The sequence below is a fragment of the Gymnogyps californianus genome, chromosome 2 (assembly GCF_018139145.2).
Source record: "Gymnogyps californianus isolate 813 chromosome 2, ASM1813914v2, whole genome shotgun sequence".
Classification (NCBI taxonomy): domain Eukaryota; kingdom Metazoa; phylum Chordata; class Aves; order Accipitriformes; family Cathartidae; genus Gymnogyps; species Gymnogyps californianus.
The window spans coordinates 67,884,468-67,904,751 of NC_059472.1; the positions used below are offsets into that span (position 1 = coordinate 67,884,468).

Sequence of the window (20,284 nt, forward strand, 5' to 3'; positions counted from 1 at the left end):
AGGAACAATCTCCTCCTCCCTCTAGAGACTCCGCATGGGCCGGCTGTCAAAAAGGGAGACTGCACAAAAGCGAACAAAGAAGTAAAAATAAAATGCACTGTACATTGCAGATGGAAAAACTGGGGGAGAGACAATGGCTAAAGACAGGGAAGGCAAAGCTAGAAAAAGGGAAAGCCAGCCTTCTTTTGGCCATGTTGACCATGCATCCTTGGCCAGTAGAGCTGTTTTTTGATATAAAAACAATCCGATTTATGGAAACCAGGCCATTCTGAGAAAGGATTTTGAAAAAAATCTTTAGATGACTTAAATGCAATGTTTTTCATTGAAAACCAGCCTAGTTTCACATCTGAATTCTGGAGAGTTTGGGATTTTTAATTTGTAACTTTAGGACACGCATATTGATGAGAAACTAGGTGTTGTAGTAAGATGCAAAACTTGGGATCTAAGATAAATATTAGGAATAATCTAATTGTTTTGTTTCTAAATACGTGTTGTCTAGTTTTTGCCTTTCCAAACATCTTCAGAATTTCCATTTTTGTATTCAAAATGTGATTTTTTCCCCCCAAATTTTCTGTGGAATAGAATTTCTGATTTTTAGTAAGCATTAATGACTGGGTATGAAGGTGGAAAAGGAAAAAAAAAGATATGACTTACACAAAAAATATTGATAAAGCAATAAGAGACGTAAAATGACTACAGTTCCTTAAAATAAATAAATAAATAAGACACATATGGTCAATAATGGTGAATTAGTGAGAGAAAAGTACACACAGAACCGGCACCTTGGGTCTTGGCAAAGAAGAGTGTATACAAATGGACACCCAAAACTGTCTGAGAGGGCATATGCCCAAAACTGATAACACTGTGCACCACGCAGGGACACATACCTTGAGTGTGCAAGTGCGAACTCGGGGGGTGCTGTCTCACCAGCGTGGGCATTACCAGGTTGCAGAGATACACACATATGTAGGGAGCCCACATCTCCTACAGGACGGGTGTGTATAGGGGAACCTGCACCCCCAGAAGAAAGGGTGTGCTGGTAATCCATGTTTCCTGTGAGCGGGAGGTGTCTGCATATAACTTAGCATGTGCGTTTATTAGAAAATGTTGGGATTACGTATAGAAGACCGTTTAGATATTTCTATGTATATATTAACATTTTATTAGCGTCTAATGTTGTGGTTTTTTCTGTTGCATTGCTGATATTGACCCTGAACATATAGTTCACTGATTGCTCGTTAATCTTGCTATTAATAAAACCAGTAAACCAACTGTGATTAGATTCAAACCACGTGAGTTTTGCCACTTTGTGAAATTCCTGAATGTGGTATTGAAGAAGAAATCCGTAACCAAAAAAAAAAATGGGAACAGATATTTAGGTCAGCAAAGTATTATTTTTAACTTAAATATTTTTTCAAGTCTTTGCTCATTATCCATTATCATACATTATGCTAATAACTTTAGTAAAACCACAGTTAGATCAACTCTGAGTGATTTAAAAAATACGTTTCATATCAACATGTTCATATTAGCCAGTTACATCTTTTTTTGACTTCATATCAATTAAGCTGTGATAACTATACTTAGCATTCAATCTTTTTGCTGCTATTAATAAGTATTCAGCTCTTTTGTGTACAGTTTAGTGATATATTTGGCAAACAGATACATGGTATTTTCATGTCTCTAATAAGAATCTGTTTTGTTCTCACTGAAACAGTAATTGCCTCTTGGGAATAGTAATAAATTCAATTATGCTCATAATATGTTTCTAACCCCATATTCAGAAAAATGTTATTTCTAGCACGTTTGGTTCAAAAAGTTTTATGTATTCCTGAAATGGATTGTGCAAATTAGAATAATATAACTATTGGCTATATTGGAAACATTCTAGCCTAAACATACCAGGAGATTTTGTCAAAATGAGATCGCTGTTGCTAAGAATGAGATGGTAAGTTTCAGAAGAAAATAAATTTTTAATTTTGAAGAAAATGACCTCAAATTTGTCTGCTATAATTCATTAATGCAGCCAGCAAGATGAAAAATCTAGAAAACAGCAAAAGCCTCTGAAATTCATATATCTGCCCATTTATATTCTTAAACTTATTATACCTCCAGATCCCACTCATTTGAAAGAACATGATAAAAATAACACCAATAATTGGAGAGCATGACCATGATGCTATACAATCAGTCAGTAATTCTCTCATGTTGGAAGTTTTAATGATGCATTTCAACGGAAGAAGCTGAGGAAGATCACCCTCCCCCCAGTACCCACCAAACAAGCAGGAAAGGCACCTCCTTAGAAGATGGGAAACTTGCATTCAAATCCCTACTCCAAACTATACCCAAAACCTGAAAACTGTTTATCTTTTTCTTAGAAGGTTAGGTCATTACAAAATTCCTCATGCCTTCACTGAATTTTAGGATATACCTTCAATTATCTGCTTGTATTTCTTGATTACTTCTTTTTTTGAATAAGATGTTTTGACTGATTTAATATCTCCTACAAATTTTTTGGTTTATGTCATTCAAAGACAACTCGCAAGTGTAAAAGGAGATAATATTGTTTGGTATACAACAATCAAGTATGTCTATGCAGATGCCAAAATGCAGCTTCCTAATTCTCTTTTCTTTATACTTCCTACTCTATTTAGGTTTAGGGTCTATTTTTGAAAATACTATGTATGCACTTATGATTGGAATTTGTGCTTTTTATAAATTGCTTGATAGAAGCTCTTACAGGTGCATTACTTGTGATAACAGAAAAAGCTAGAAATCATTTATTTAGTGGACAACACAGTTGACAACCACCAAACACTGAAAGTGTCTCCACAAAGAAACAGACCATTCTGGGTCATTTTCCAGACTTGGAACAGATATGATGTTTATTTAAAACAATCAAAAATCCACCTTTGTCAAATATTAATGTTTAAACAAATGTTGTAAGGTGTTTAAACAAATGTTGTAAAGTTCATAAGCATTTATGAACAAGATGCTCCTTACATCTTGAAGGAGCATTTCTTTTCAACTTCCCTTTGCAACAAAAAGCCTCTGTTTCAAACCTATCCACAAGGTGCTAAAGATCTTTTACTTTTGTAAGTAAGACTATTCTTCCACCTCATAATAAGCACTGATAGCTTAACAGCCTTATATAAAGCTACTTCCATTTGAATCATATTTCCTCTCAACCTTGAGCTTCACCTGGCTAGCCTATGTTTTGAATGCTGTTATTTGATATCTTCACACAAATCTATCTGCACCTTTCCCATTATCTTGTTATGTGAATGGTGAAGTGGTTGCTATTTATATATCTGTGTAACAGACCTACAAAGTTATTTGATATTATAACTTATTATTAATAAAAGAAGCCACCTAATTATGAACAATGAGTTAGTAAGGGGAAATTAGTAAGTGGTGAAAGCATCAGAAACATCCTGAACAAAGAAGTAAAAGTCTCTCCTCGTTTATATACTCTAAGAATGAATCTTACAAACAAAAACACTATTTTAGGTACTGTTAACTTTCAGATAAACAACAATATTATTTGAATTTATTTTAAATAGTTTATTTTAATACAATTACAATTCTATATAAAATTATAAAATAAGGTTATCTTGGAAAATTGACTGAATTGATGAAAGGTAAAAAATTTCACTTTTAAAGAAGTTCCATTATTTTCCCAGATTTCACCACCACTGAATATGCATTCAGAAGACCACACCGTCATGAACTGACAAGGAATGCCTGGGAAGGTATTGAGCTCATGAAAGCAATAACTAAAATTTCAAATGCAGTTGATCGAGAAAGTGATGTATTCTACTCCTCTGTTAAGTTGAAAGAAAAAAAACATACTACACATTCTCTTTTTTTGTGTTGCAGCTTTAAATTGGCTATACTAATTCAGTTTGCCAATATCAAGCAAACAACAAGAATATGGGATTAAAGACTCGGAATGAAGACTAAAGAAAACCAAATATCAGCACAAAGAACTTCCATATGTTGCATAAAAAGCTACAAACTTCTTATCACCTCTCCAGGTAACTTCTTTTTTTTCAATAACAGTTATTTGAATGGGATAGTGAAACAGCTTGGTTCTTTAACAATTTCTTCTTCAGTTAGCAAAACATTTAGATTATGTTCCTGCAGAGGAGTCAGATTTAAGATTCTTAAAAGCATCATTTCTACCATCTCAAGATCTTAATTTTAATGGTTTCTTTTAAATAAAAACTTTCAAATCTTTCATAGGATTTGACACTCCAAACACTCTCCAGCTTAGTTTATGAGACTCAGACTAATTCATTTTGGGAACATCAATAATTAGCCAGTTTTGCACACATACTGGGTTGGAAGCTGCAGTGCCCTCAGGGTTAGGCTGCAGCTGAACATTAGTGCTGAGCAGCTTGGTGGCATCTTAGTATTAGACTTAAGCACTTAAAAGTGACAAACGTGAGAATAAACCATGCTGTGGGTTTAGCCCTGGAGAGCACAATTATCCTTAAGTAGACAATTCTGTTGATTTCTGTGGACTACTTATGAGTTGAAAATTAAGCACCTTCTATTTTTCTTGGCAAACTGGGAACATAAAGGATAATTATGATGAACAAAAATGTGTCATCTCAACAAGTTTTCACTGGGGCTTGATCCTGCTTCTATTAACCATGGCAAAATCCCCAGTGTGAGTACAGATAGGTCCCAAAGAATGAGTTCATCCATTTGAATTATACTTTTCTCATTTGTATCAAACATTTTTTGACACGTGTTTATGATTTTTAACTCATTCTTTAGAATTTGTGTGGCGCCAGCACAGTTCTTGTAAAACGTAAGTGGCAATAACGTTAGAGAATTGCATCCTGCTGTTTTCACGTAAATTAAGTACAGTGGTTCTTCACATGCTGTGAGATCTCCTGTAGTGATTTCTTAATATATTTCAGACTATTTTTCAGAATTAATCCATGGGTAGTGTAAAAGATATCACAATTGCTCCTGATTCTGTAAGGGGGCTTTAAAATCTGGCTGTTGTCCTACTGAGGAGAGGCAAAATGTTTTAAAAATATTACCTTAATAAATCTCTGGCAAGGTTGTGGTGTATTTCCTTCAGTATATGAAATAAATTTGTTTCAAGGATCTATTCAGCCTTGTAACTTTTTTCTCTCCTTTTTTTTTTTTCCTCAAGAAAATGTCATTTACTAAAATAGAAGCTGATCAGGCTCATGTTAAACTCAGTAACAGAATTGCCTTTGAATTAAACAGGAGTGAGATCAGTCTCAGACTGAACGACAGTGAGGACAATTATGGAAGTGATTACACAGAAAAGGGAGATTAAAATTAACAGCTAAACAATTAAGTAGGAAATAAACTAAAGAATACATGCAAAATGAAAAAGGCCAGACTAAAAATACAAACAAAGGCTATGGTTTCCAGAGACAAAGAAATGGATTAGAGGTCCAAATCCTTTTGCAGTTCAGTAGGAGCTGAGTGTTTACCTGTTGCTTTTTTAATTCCTGGCCAAAATTAAACAATTTGAGGAAAAGAATCAGGCAAATATGAAGTCCAAAGGGGGGGGGGGAAAAACCCCAAACCTATGTCAATGCCTGAAGAGCATAAACGGTACGAATAAAGAGCACATCATCAACTACTAACCATATATCAAGGCTAGATGTTATTTGGTAGCATGGGGTCTAGTCCAAGTGGTTCTTGCCCATAGTACACCAAGACAGCCACAGCTTTGAGGTGGCACTGCCCAGACATTTTCCTTTTAGTCAGTTTCCCCACAAATGGTTAAACAGAAAAAACTCAAAGTGACAACGGAAGACAAAACAGAAATAAATAAATAGATAGAAGGTTCACACATCTTCTCCCTCTCCCTGCTTTACCATTAAAGGCAAGTCCCTGCTTCCAGAACTGCTCTCTCCCAGCTCCATGACTTTCAGAGTTTTAGCAAATTGCCCAGCATCCCCCTCACCCTGCAGCCTGCCCCCATCCCTAGGAACCTGTTCCATAACCTCTCACACCTGGCTTTTCCTCCCTGCTCCTCACTGCAGTCTCTCAGTCTGTTTGATGTGGTTTTCAGGATGTCTCTCCACGCTTATACCACCCTGCAATCCTCACCTTGCACAAGTTCAGGGTTTCCCAAGAAACGGTGCAATGTGAACCATGGAGTTCCACCTTGCCTAGCTGTTGTCTCAGCAGGGCAGACATAAGACTATGAAAAATCAGTAAAAAAGAACAAAACCTGCCTTTCACACTGCTACAAGACACAGAGTCAGAAGTGTTCATGATCCGTAATTAAGAATAATATTAGCTGAAAAACCCTAAGTGGTTCTGAAGATCTGGATACATTTAAAGGTCACATTTTAAAGTACACCTTTGAGAAGATAAGGTCTATAACATCTACTGTTGCCATGAATGTACATGTTCTCAGGATGTCTGATTGAGAAAAACACAAAGTCTGGATAGTCACACACACTGCAGTAGGTAGCTGGACTTTAGCAGTGGTATCTCTACTCTTTCCTTCTCTCTTTCTGTCTTTCCACCCCATCCCACTGTTTGGTTCCTTCTTTCTGTACAAAGCCCGTTTCCAAATGCCTGCATCATGGCTGAGAGCAACTGACTGAAATCTGAAAGCCTGAGCACAACCTGGGATGGATGAGGCACAGCTGAACACTACAGGTGTGCAAAAACCTTCATGTTCTCTGTTTACTTTATCCAAGGCAAAACACTGACAGGGCTCAGTGAGATCACCAGGAATCACAGAATATCTGCCTGGTTTTGGCAATTCATATAAATTATGCTAATTAATGAGATAAACAAGATAAAGTATGCTTAATTTTAGTGACTGTGTAAATCGCAAGGCTTAGATCCTCTTCTCTTCGATGTAACACCTTTGCAGAACTCTGGAGTATGAAGGAGACTGGAAGATGATTGCTATCTCCAGAATAGATATCTCCCAGAACAATGTGAATCTTACATTGAACTATTCCAAACAGATCATTTGCCCCTTCCCTGTCACTCCAATCACCCAGTCCAGCACACTCTCTAGGAGAAAGTGCTGCTACACATCAGGACTACCAGGACTGAGGAGAAGCAGAGCTGTTCAGTCTACTACTACCTAATACACCAAACCTTTCTGAGTGGAGACTATAGGCATTTTACTGCAACGTGGAGTACTTAAAACAATCTTCTTTTCAGCCCCAACCTAATCAGTTATATTCAGAGAATATGAACATCATTTTATTTACCTACTTGAGGGAGATGCATAACAGAGAAGAGGAGACTATTCTCCTCCTTAGGGCCAGAATTGCCTTTCATCCCATAGCAGTTCCAGCTTGCAAAGACATTACTTGTCTTAAATGTAAAGCATGAAATTCTCAGTAGAACGTATTACAGAAGTCTAAACATTATGATCACATCTAATATTCTATTTTAAGTATCTCTAGTATGTCAGCTTAAACTCTATTCATAGGATATGTCACTGGCATTGCTAATTTCGAGTCGCTTTCTTCCATATAATGAATGCTTTCAATTATTTTTCCACGTGCTTGCATTTTTCCAGTTGGCATCACATCTCCTCTTTCACACCCTTACTTCTAACTTCTTTTTTGCTATGATACCATGGTAATTCTGAGATTAAAAACAAAGATAGATCACTCTCATTCTCTCTCTCCCTCATATCTGAAGCACTTTCTACTTTGGCATACATATGCATTTAATGAAATATTTCATTGCTTTTCCTTTTTCTGTACAACCAACAAAGTTGCTATTAAGTAAGACATGATCTAACAGTTCTATAATACACTGACCACTTTCTCAGAATTCACTGCTTTGGATAGTTTTAATTCCATGTAATTGGAGTTTTACAATATGACACCTAACCTCTAATTCTGACATGGAACTAAATAACGCTACATTTGGCATTATGAATTCTTACCATAAGAACACAAATTACTATGTATTTAAATATACTTGATTACTTTTCCATAGAAAATGGGCATACCAAGATAAAAATGAGTTAGTTTGGGAACCAATTACCCACTCTAGCACAGAGTCAACACTATATAATTCCAAAGACTTATAAAATACCCCTATTCAGGAAATTATTTGACCATATGTTTAAAGTGCTTTGCTGACTTTCAAATACATTTAACACTTGGTTCTGTGTTTCAGCATATTGACTTATATACCACATCCTCCTACAACCAGTGCCTTATAGAGTGGAAAATGGTGGTACAACTTATCAAAGAAATCCTTTGAAATTTTCAGGTGTTACTGTGTAATTTTGGATCATGTTTCAGTGTCCTTGGAATATTACAGAGTAAAACATGTCATATGTAGATGTAGGTTGTAGAAAAGTCAAAAAGACCAGAGATTGCAAAGCACTTCACCCTGCAAACAATGCTACAAACACTGTGCTATAGAGAAAGCACACACAATGGATTTGGAATTTAACACTTACAATTTGGAAACCATTTTTCCTGAATTTTGTGGGTAAACTCAGGAGTATTTAAGGACCTCCTATAAGTGTTGTCAAAAAATTATCAGAAAATTAAACAGAGACCATATATGACATATCTAATTAAATAAACTTGCTATTGTGTATATACTGCTACTCTGGTGAGACATAATCGCTTTTGAAATATAGAAGACAAAGAGGGTGATTACTTGGCTTAGAGAGGGGATAACACTAATGACAGCTTTTTAGTTTTGCATGTGCTTATAAAAGCTGAATCAAAATTTTTACTTCCCTACAAAAAAAATATCTCCCTTCATTGACATGGCTCTTCTTTGTGCCTGAGATGTAGTTGTTATACCCACATGTTTTTGGCTCAATGGCTTTTTATGATCACTCTCCATTGTAGCTGGTTCTTTTAAAGACTAAGCCATAGTCTTGCATAAAATGGGAATTTTAAACTAATCTCTAATATGGCTAGAATGGGTAATCAAAATCATGCATTTCCAGGGAAACAGATGATCAAGAGAGATTTGTACTGGCCTGATCCTATAAGAACCAGAACCTGTAAGTAGTCTTTATGAAACCACTAAGCGTATTGCCCATATGTAAATATGGATGTTCATGACATGGAGCCAAATCTATACGCTGTACCCAGCACTTAGTGGATGTTGTGGGGAGAAAGGAGAGACAGAAGAGTTACTGAACAGAAAAGTGGGTTTGTCTCCCATATTTATGAATTCCCCAACATTAATTCAGAGTTTTCTAGATACAAGGAAAGTGCATTGCCACAGTCGACCGTGGCCATGTAAAGATGATTTCTGAGAGAAGCATAAGCTATCCCATTGAAAAAATTATAATTGGAGGAGGAAATTTTATAAGAATTGTTTTAATGAGCAGGAGGTTAGAAAAAAATTTCCTGATAAGTTACTTCTGAAGGGTTTCTTGTATCTATGAGTGTAATACGAATCACTGACAGAGCTGGGATTCGTAAGATAAATCAGTAGCCATGCACAGGAAAGCACAATCAGAAATGTTTCTGCACTGGACTGAAAACCTGGAAAGCCAAGATTGGGGAAAAATCTCACAGACTCTGCTCTGTTGATATAACATTTAACTATGTTAAAAAAATACTTCATTTTAAGGCATGTGGTGATACTTCTTAATCAAAGTGTGGCTTTAAGAACACAGTATTCTCCCCCATCCCTTTGTTTTATTGGTCAGTTAAGTAGTTATCTTACTCAAGTGCCCATCCAGATCTTTCCCTCTATGGCAGACAGACAAACAGACTCAACATAATGTGACAGATACAAATCGGAAAAAAAAAGAAGAGATATGTAAGATAAGACAGAACAAAGCAGCCCTCACTTAAATTTTGTTGCATTTAGAATATGAGAGTAGTGGTTACATTTTGAGAAGCAAATTAGAGAAAAACCAGATAGCAGAAATGTTCTAGCTCAGAGGCACAGGATTTTGGATGTTGGTTCATTTTTCAGAGTTAAGACTGAGCTGTTTCACATTTAAAGGAGGACTTAAATTTAGTTTTATATAGCTAAATCTGGATGGAAACCTGTTCCCTAGAATAGCTTCGTGCTGGTAAGTACCTCTGGTTCCCACTTTCCTTCCTTCTGTTCAGCAGTGCTTGGCTGCTTCAAGAGGAGGGTTGTAGCCTAGTCATACAATGGCCTACAGCCTGGCAGTGAAGTCAGGAGCTCTGAATACAAGCCCCTCAAGGCTGAGCAGACATCAGGACATAAAATTTGCACCTCCTGCCACTAGCTTCTTCTGCAACGGAGGATGAGAAGAGAATGGGGATTGACATCAACAACTGGCTTCCTAATGACACTTCTGCTCCATTAGAATCTGTTTCACAAAAAAGGGCATAATTGTTGGATAAAAAATGCATGCTGGCATCTTCCACTTCCTATTGGCCCCTATGTATTCAGAGAGTTATATACTAGTTTGGGAGAGATGAACAGGATTGTCCTTTTGAAGTCTTTGAGGCACTTCTTTCTACTAGCTGTATAAACAATTTGCACTCTAGCTGTAGGAAGACTGGATATTCTCTCCCTCTCCTTTTTGCTGCTAATGTTTAGGTGTCTAAAATACAGCTGTGCCCAGGCCCAACTAAGGAAGCTAAGACTTTGCACAGAAAATCCTATATGTTCACCTGTATTATATCTTCTAGTGCATCTTGGTATATATATTAAAGTGGTCTCCAGTGTTTTGAAATGGTATAACTGAACAAGTCATATGATATTTCACTTCTATAATGGTTCTAGTCAGTATGGAGCATTTCAGTTGAAATATTGGGATGTATCTGCACCAACCAGCTTTAGGCATCCAACTTTCATGCCTTGAATTATTCTCTGGAAGTAAAGTTTCTCTCTCTCCAATGATGACATCAGAAATTCAGACTCCTAAAAAAAGGTGCTGTGAACTGCATCTTTCTAGAGACTTCAAGAAGGATGAAAAACGTAGTGAGGATGACTCCTGAGTACATCTGATATTCTTAGGCAATGGGCCAAGCATAGTTTTAGGATTTTTTGAGGAGAAAATATCTGATAAATTTAAATGCTGTTTGTATTGGGTTTGGAAGGAATATCCTTCCAAGGAATTTCCCTTTCTTTCAGGCCCTTCTCCCTGAAATGACCTCTGTAAGTCAGGCTGCACATTACTGTGAGCAATTAAGACATTACAAGCTTCTAGGTGGACATATTTAATTTGGTTTCAGAGTTGCTTGTTTTGATTTAACTAGAATATACTCTACGTGGATCTAGGCTTGTATGAGTTTATAGTGTAGCCTGGAAATAGTAGTAGAAGTCTTTGCAGATTCAGCCAAAAAGACTGAGTAAAAAGACCTGGACAAGCAGCGGTCATGAAGTCTAAAATAATATGGAATCTATAAAGAAAACATAGTAGTTTCACAGATATTACTAGTTGTCATGCTACAAACACAATCTTTAATAATTCAACTTCATATATATAATTTCAAAACAAGGAAGTACATCTACTCTTTTAGTCTGAGGCCAAATCCCAATGTACCTGAATCTTTCACTAATAATAATAATATAGCTTTGTGCATGTTTCAGAATTTCATCCCAGAAAATATCCCAGGAAAGAACTAAGAGAACCAGTGATTAAATGGAATGACAGATCCAACTACTGAACTTCTCTGTTTTCATTTCTTACAGAGCTTCCTGCAAGACTATCTTCAACTAGAATACATGGAATTACTTACTGTGCAAAGTGTCTCAAACGTCTTTTCGGAGACAAAGGATCCATCAAGACCAAAAAGAAAAATAGATGCATAAGAAAGCATCCCTCCAAGGATAATAAGGTTGTTCATGTAGGGACTGGACATCTTTATTAGTCTATGGACAAAAGGTGATAGTGCATTAAAGAGGAAAAGATTACTGCTAGGCTATTAGAGCAATAAAGAAGAGCTTTTTGTAACCAGGCAAACAGATAACCCTTCTTGTAGAACTCCATGAAATCTATAGGCATGCACACTATTTGCTGTTTTATAGTGTCTAGCATTGTTTCAGGTTTTTGAATGTTTAGTAAAAAGACCTCCTATTTTACTGAAGGATTAATTAGCTAGGGTTAATGTTAATAGCAGACAGTCAAACATAAATAAAAAAATTACACTTTCCAGACAGTATAAAAGAACTTGTCTTAACAGATAGACAATCTGTTTCAATGTGAATATATTACACAGTGATTTCAATTAAATAGTTCTAAAATATCATCTTTCCACAGTTTTAGCATTTTCCTTATATATGTATATGAGACAGACTCTACAAACATGGCATTTAAATACGAAAGAAGTAGTGATAGAAGTAACATGAGCGTCTTACTTCTGATTTCTGTTTTTGATGTTAAAGAACAAGAAAGCACTGGCCATTATCATTCCTAGGATGGTGAGGGCAGAGAGGATGCTGTAGAGAGGCAGGGAGATCTTGCGTAGCTCCTCTTGTATGATTGTTTTGTCCTTTGGAGGCTCAAGTCCTAGAATTACAAGAAGAAAAGAAGGCTAAAGCTCAGCCAGATGTAGAATTTCTGTAAGAAAATTTACCTCTCCTAAATACTATACCTCAGTTTAGCAGATTTAGCAACTGTGAACCACATCAGTAGCTGATGAAATCATTGACTTTGACAGACATATGTTAGTCACATTGATTGACAAGAAGGTTTGTGTTTCTGGAGAAGGTAAACATCCTCTTTGGAAGAAAAAACACAACAAAACCCTAATGCAGAACCCTGTAAAATATATGCTAACTATCCTCATTTTAAAGTGTAAATAAACACTAAAATGCATGCTATGACTGTAAATTTCACCAGGAGGTTATGCTTTCCTGAAACAAGTGACAGAGCAATGAGTAGAAAACAGAGAACATTGTTTCTCTGCACGCTGTCATTATTACCAGGGCAAATTCAAACGGCCTGTCTAGATACCTACCACAGCTGGAGACCAGCCTTGGTGTGGCATCACTGGGGCAGGGACTGACGGCCCTGGGGGGCTGAAATGGGGTCGTGGGCTGTGGGCAGGGTGGGGGAAGCCCCGGGAGGGGGGGAGGCAGGGCTGTTGGTGCCCTCAGGACTCTACAGAATGGAACAATATGGAAAAATGGATAGCAAAGGTTTTATAGGGACAGACCCACTTTGCAAATCCCTGCAGAGGTGGACTTGAATGTCTGAACTTAAAAACTACATTTAAAGCCATGTGCTTGATCAACAGTCAGCTCCCACTAATTAAAGGCTTCTCGTTTTAATGAGAAGAATTACTTTCCGACACCTGCAATAAAGCTCTGCATCCCCTACTTCCCACACTCCATTTTACCTGCTTACTAAATTTTTCCTTGGTGCAGGGGATTGGCAAAAGGCCTTCTGCATCACTGTCTTCCTTCAGAACGGGATTTTTGTGCCCTACAGTGCCTGAGTCTGTCCTTTCACATCAGCTCTCCGTGGGGCTGCGAGAACGACCACACGGGGCCGAGCAGCTTCATTTTACAAAACGGCTGCACAGGCAGAGCTCTGTGGACCTGCTGATCACAGAGCTGTAAATAACTGACTAGCAGCTGCCATAGCTAAATTTCATGTCCACTCTTCTGCTTTGCACCTAGAAGAATATTCAAGGCTTTGTACAAGTAGAGAGAATTTTATCCATACCAGTTAAGGTGAAACAATTCAGACAATAGAAACTTGCTATCCTTTGGTCTTTATGCCCAACATTTCTGCAAAAAAATTTCCTTTCAGGTGATCACAATAAAGTGACAGTCAAGGGACCATTTGCTGATTTGATATTGGAGAGAAGTACCTGAGATTTTCCCCTTTTCCCCTTCCCACCTCAGAGCGTGCATTTGCAGTGCATGACACTTCACAAAATTAGGCAATAAGTAACAAGCCAAAAATACGATAAAGCACATGCCTGAATTAAAAGAACTAATATTAAAGAAAAAAACCCCCACCCTGCTGTATCTAAAATATACAGAGTATATTGATGATTTGTATTTATTAAATAGGAACAACCAGTGATTCTATAAAATGTAGTTTCTTATTTGTGCAATGGCCATTCAATTCTATTGCTTCTAATATCATGAGCTATTGTTCTCTTGTGTGCAACTTTATGCAATGGTTTAAACAAGGCTATATTTACTACTCTTCATTTCAAATACTTAAAGTTACTAAGTTTTTTATACTGCCTGGAAGATGTAACAACAGTGTCCTCCACATCGAATACATGACTGCCTCTATGAAAAGTTAAGGTGGGTAAAAGGAGAAGGTTCACTGTGAGTCACATAATCCATCTTAAGACAAATATAAGACAGGTTATGGGTGGAAGGAACACCAGATGTGGTCAGAACAAGAACTAGGAGTCTGATCCTGAAAAAAGCCTGAACAGAGAATTTTTCCCATTATCGACTGTCCATAAAGGCATGGAGTTATGAACAAAACCTGTCACCTGTTACTTGGTTCATCCTGCATATATTCTCTGGAAATTAATGCTATTGAATCAGTATTCAAGTACAACATCAGTTTCTCCTTGCAGCAAAAATAATGTGCTGGGTCTCAGACTTTGGCAACCGGGACAGATTCTGCACTCTTCATTTCCAAAGCCTTATTCTCCAGACAGATGTGAGAAATGCATGTAGCTGTGCTCTTTTAAGTCCAGCAAAGGATACCAAAAGGAAAGGTGGAAAGCTCCAGCAGATGGACAAGCATGGATTAGATCACTGCAGTGAAACTCTAGTCATGCTCATGCAAACCTTGGCCGTTGGGACACTGGAGGCAGGTGTAGTAGAGCATGGGATACAGCAGCTTGATACTCATGGACCACTCCCATGGAAAACCACACAGATCTCATGAAGCCGACTTTACTTTCTGTTACTGAATTGCACCTTAGCAGAGCTTAAGATTAAATCTTAATTATTAGCTTTAAAAATAATGTATATGCCTATATTCAACAGGAAAGACCCTTAAAACTCATTTCAGCCAACATGTGGCTGCCATGATCATATGCTTAGAAAGACATGGCTATGCCCGCACTCCAACTGCTGTGAGGGCAGAGGAAGTCCCCATGTTAACTTTGGAGCAGCATGGGATAAAAATTGGCAAGAAGATACAGCAACACAGGCTGTATGCCTGCTGTGGACTGCGGGAGTGCTGCTGGGCTGAACACTCTCTCTGGCCCTGTTTCACATGGGCCATCTTAAAGCTAGGCTTGCTATTTTGAAATCTCGTTTTCTAACGCCTAACAGACACCTCCCAAAAAACCCCAATCACCTCCTTCTTGTGTGTGCAAACACAGCACATGAGAGCATCCCTCAGGTGAGATGAACTGGCGGAGTGGGAAATGGGGATGAAATTAGAACATTATTGATCAGTGGAGACGAAATAGAAGACATATCTGCAGCTTGTTGAAATATCAAAGAATATTAGTGTACACATATAAACTTGAATTTGTCCTGGTCATTGGAATGAAAAACAAGTATAAAACATCAAAACATTGTGATTTTCTGTTCAGAATTCTCCTTCTGTTTTTTTTTTAAGTGCAGCTCAGTTCCCTTTCTCTTTATACAGTGTCATAGCTTTTTGACATTAAAAATCCTAAAAGAGTTCTTTAACCGCATGCAGTCTTACAAACTACATACAGCTATCCATGTCATTCCTGTACCTCTTTCTAGTTTTCTCTCCTACCTTGGAACCTGATGCTGTTGTTGATTATTTCCAGTGTGTCAGCCACAGCGTTGTACTCTCCCACCTTCACTTCTTTTCTTTCTGCAGAGAAACAAACAAGAGTGATTGTTTATGGCAGTTCACACGGTCTCAATTATTTAACTGATTTTGCCTTCTTTTTTGACAGTTTGTCAAAAGGAAAAGAAATATGCCTGAAGTGCATGAATTATTAAAGCAGAATGCCAGACAGCTAACATCATTAAATGAAATATTTCTGATTCTTTAAAGAAACACGAAGTATTTTTAGGAACTCCTTTATGTAATCAGGGAATTGTTCTTATTGGGCACAGACATCTCCAGCTTAAAGATCACACACTTACTGGCTCACACCATGCAGGACATTTTGCTGGGAGAACAGACATGGCTAAATCACACATTCCACTCTCATTTAAACAACTAGGACATCTTGCTTAGTGAAGTATTTCCCAGGGGAGTCGTAGTGGCAGGCTCCAGCCAGTACTGAGTAGACTGACTAGTTAATAGATACGCTGGGAATCTAATCTCTTATTCTGACTGGGAATTAGCAACTCATTAGTACCCTGACTGCAAAACATACTATGTTATATAATTAAAGCCAATGTGCACTTGGGCTAAAATTTTACTGTTACTCTCATCCGCTATTTTGGGACTATCATCACATATACGGCCTTCTTGTACCTAAAGGAGTAGAGTAACGCAGATATAGGAACTTAACTTGTTTGGCTGCTGCCTTGGACACTGTAGCTGGAACAGAGCACACCACTACAGCTGAACAATGTAGCAAACATTTGTCCCACCCTTCTGATAACATCTGGCATCAATTAATCTCTGCTATTTCTGCTGGGTTTTTGGTATGGCTTAGAAGTGCAGGAACTTATTAAATTGTCACTTCTACACTAAAACTTTTACATTTTGATCAGAAACTTATAAACCACAGGCACATCGGCTAAAGTTTTCTTTGATGAGTTGGCTCAGCAGAGCCAAAAATTTCCTTTCAGACCTCTATGTCTGGGCATGCACAACCCAATTTACATTTAAATTCCGAGCTCGTGACCCTATTTGTGACACTGATTTTGGGAGCTGATGATCTTGAACTAGATGGCAAATTTGAAAAGACTATATTTCACCCAACAGCTCCACATTAAACTCTTCTCCTTTCTCACTCAAAGTGACTGTGCCTGTTCAGCTCTGCTGAATGGGGCAGCTAGCTCCATTTTAGTAAAATCTACAGGCTGATTAATACTAATCTGAGAGCTCACAGGTGGCAAAAGTTTTCCTTACATAAACCACATTTATTGTTAAAATTGTTTACGCAGAATCGTAGACTGGGCTGCAAATCTGGCAGAGATACCTAGGCATTTGCTATGCGCCCATCAAAAGCTGGAGTTCGCAGTTTTGAAAACTGATTTGCCTTTCACATGAGCATGATCCGCTTGTGGGGCCCTAACACTAGTTTGGAATAAAAGCGCAATCCCCTGGTCTCCAGCAGCAGTTTCACAAAGCCCATCCACACAGCATTACATATTCTTAGGAGTAAATAAAAGTTTATACTTTCTGTCACCGGCTGAAAATTCTGTGTGAAATAGATATATGCATAAATCCTTGACAGTCTTAAACAATAAAATCTTCCCAGTAGTCATCTAAAAGCTAAAATGGTTACTGCTAAAAACGGAACCAATTCACTTCCATCTGTATTTGCAGCATGACAGCTATTACCTGTAGATATAAAACATCAAAACACAACCTAGAGAGAAGAGATACAAACACCAGAATGCATACCGACATACAGTTTGTACATTAGATGCCAGATAGTACACAGCATCTACTTATACGAAATGGGGAGGACACGCACCCTGGTGTTGGTCTAGCCACAACTTTACAGCAACAGGCTAAAACCTGATAGCTCTGATGAACAACGAAGAGAAAAGAGTAATTGCTCCACAAACGTTTTTGTATGGAGTGCTTACTGGGACTAGATTAGATGTTAGAAGCACATAATAGGTGCTGAAGCATACACAAAAGAGAGCGTAAATCTGTGGTCTAACTGATTAAGGTACTGCAGTTGAGAAACTTTTTCTGTGATTGCTTCATGTCACATACAATGCCATTCCTTTTCAACATTTATAAATTCTTACACGGCTTCCTTTACAGATGAAGTAACACTGAGAATGTGCCTATGATGATAACTGCAATGTAGTGCAATATAAACGACGTAGCCTACAACTAGCTAGTCTGGGTACCAGGAGCTAGCCCTCGTAGGAATGGAGCTCATTGGAGCTATTTGGAGGAATAAACTTCCATGGCAGACTGAGCTGAAGAGCGAGACTTTTTTGGACTTAGAAACATAAGAGTGTGGGGAAAAAAGCACTTAGTACCTAGGAACCACATTATCAATGCCTCGTCCCTTACAAATGGGAAGGGACAGTTCATAGAGCACATGCCAAGGTTTCCCGAAGTCAAGAAAAGCCATAAAGACATTCGATATCTTAAAGTAGTTACAATTGTGGCAAGTAGTCTATTAGGGAAATAAGCCATATTTTTATTGAGAGGAAGGATATACTATCCATTTCATAGTATGATTACAGGGGTGCTGAGGGGGAAACACAAATAGTCTTTGTGCTCTTTTGTACTCACAGCAAGGAGTACAACTACAGCTGTTGGTTTTTCAGTTTCCCAAGCACAAGTGCTGATCAGTGACAAAGTCATGTCCAAATATTAAAGGAAGCAAGGAGGCAGCACTATGGCTCTCTGCTCTCTGGCATAGGCCAACATAGCTAAGGATGGGACTGCAGGCTCTACTTTTCTATATGTCATTCCCTTGAGTTCCCTTTGGAAATTCTGAATTATTCAAGTCAGTATACTGTTTGTATAATGTAGCTCATATCTGTCAAAATCTCTGTGTGTTCAACAACAAAAGGACAGGAGGAAGTGGAACTCCTTCAAATAAACATACCAACAAAGTGCTTTGCACAATATTCAGAATATGATGTTGGCTTCTTTCTGTAGTGCTTTCATTATTTTTAACTTGATCTTTCCATACTCCTGATAGAGAGATTGTATTGAACCCCCCCTGCTCAGGTTAAAATGTGGAAAATATACTTGTTTTGTGAGATAATGTTTGTCAATACCATGACAGGAGTGGTGGGATTTTAGAACTTGCATCTGCAGCTGTTCTTTCACACAGGAACAGAAAAGTATGAAAACTAACCAACCCAGAGAAAACTGGCCCAGAAATACGTGGCTGAAAATTATGTCTAACAGAATTATAAACAACTAATCCTTGTCATTAATTAATTGTCACAGAATAGATTACTTATATGGCCAAGATGAAAGCCTTCTGCCAACAAAGAGCTGAACTACTCTTAAAGGTGAATTAAAATGTTTTCTTCTACATGTTTTATTACAGAATTTTATAGCCCACTTTAAGCAACTCCAGACAAATTGACACACTACCACTTAATTAATTGTGTCACATTTCACAAAGTTAATAGAACAGATTTTTAATTGCATATCAGTTAGTTACATGTTCTTGTTGAATAAAAGCAAAAATAATCCCGCAACTGACACCAGCTGAGTATTATGATTGCCAGTATGACTGTTATCCACTTACACTGAGAATTTCCAGATAAGACTATGCTTAGTTTCAGTTCCTTTCACTATATGTCATAATTTCCATTTCCACTACATTTTTATAAGTGTTCTTATCCACACCTCATGAAGATAATTTCTACTGAGAGATGTTTAAGGATGAGAGAAAGCACTTGCAATGCATAAGAGATGGGACAGATGGATTTCCTTTGTTTTCCTCTATGTAGACAATGCTGGTTACCTCCTAATGCTGCTAAGACTTTGTCTATATCTAAAGCTCGTAGCACCTTCAACTATGTCAGTCTGACTGAAATGGTACAAATAACCCTAGTGGTGATGCAGTTAAGCCAATATAAAAATGTTTACACCAGTATAATCACCAGTATAATTTATGTTTAAAATAGTAAGGGCACTCTGAAATAACACAGTATCCTATGAAGTTACAAAAAGAGGTATATTGATATGTGAATGCATTCATGAACTCCTACACGTCTGGTTGGTTATACCAATGTAAAGAACTATGTCTAGGCCACAAGAACAAAGACAGATTAACAGGTCTGCCCTAACATTACCGTGGTGCCCAAATTACATGGCTGTAAATGAATATTAAGGACCTCAAAGCTCTAAATAGCTTACTGTAGCTTGACACTGCTAATACTTTGTTATGTCACTGCAGCTCTTTATAAAGTTAGAATTCCATGCAAACTACAAAGATAAACATGTGCAAGTGATGAGTATTCACTTTCCGACAAATATAAAATAAATTTTAAAGTAAATTTAATAGACTTACTATGGACTATTCTCCAGATAAGCTAAGAGTCACTGAGGTTTCTCATCTAAAGGACACTTAGGCTATTCTCAACTTAGAAGCAGCAGAAAAAAGACAACCTATAGCTGAAAGCATACACAATATCTAGGTCTTAGTTTGTCCTGAAAAAACAACCCTGCATAAGGTGTCGTCTTCATGTCGTCTCCTCCTTGAAAAGATTTTCCAAAATTTTTTTATATAGTTCCTCCTGCTTCTCCACTCAG

At 37.5% G+C, this 20,284-nt stretch overlaps 1 protein-coding gene across 1 annotated transcript in view; it reads right to left on the bottom strand.

Annotated features, from left to right (window-relative positions):
* Positions 1-20,284, bottom strand: part of GABBR2 (gamma-aminobutyric acid type B receptor subunit 2) — a 492,274-nt gene that overhangs the window by 157,503 nt on the left and 314,487 nt on the right. The window contains exons 9-11 of the mRNA XM_050891519.1: positions 15,647-15,727; positions 12,307-12,457; positions 11,688-11,820 (exon numbers count right to left, since the gene is read on the bottom strand). Coding sequence (XP_050747476.1) covers positions 11,688-11,820; positions 12,307-12,457; positions 15,647-15,727 — 365 coding nt within the window. The remainder of the gene's footprint in view (positions 1-11,687; positions 11,821-12,306; positions 12,458-15,646; positions 15,728-20,284) is intronic.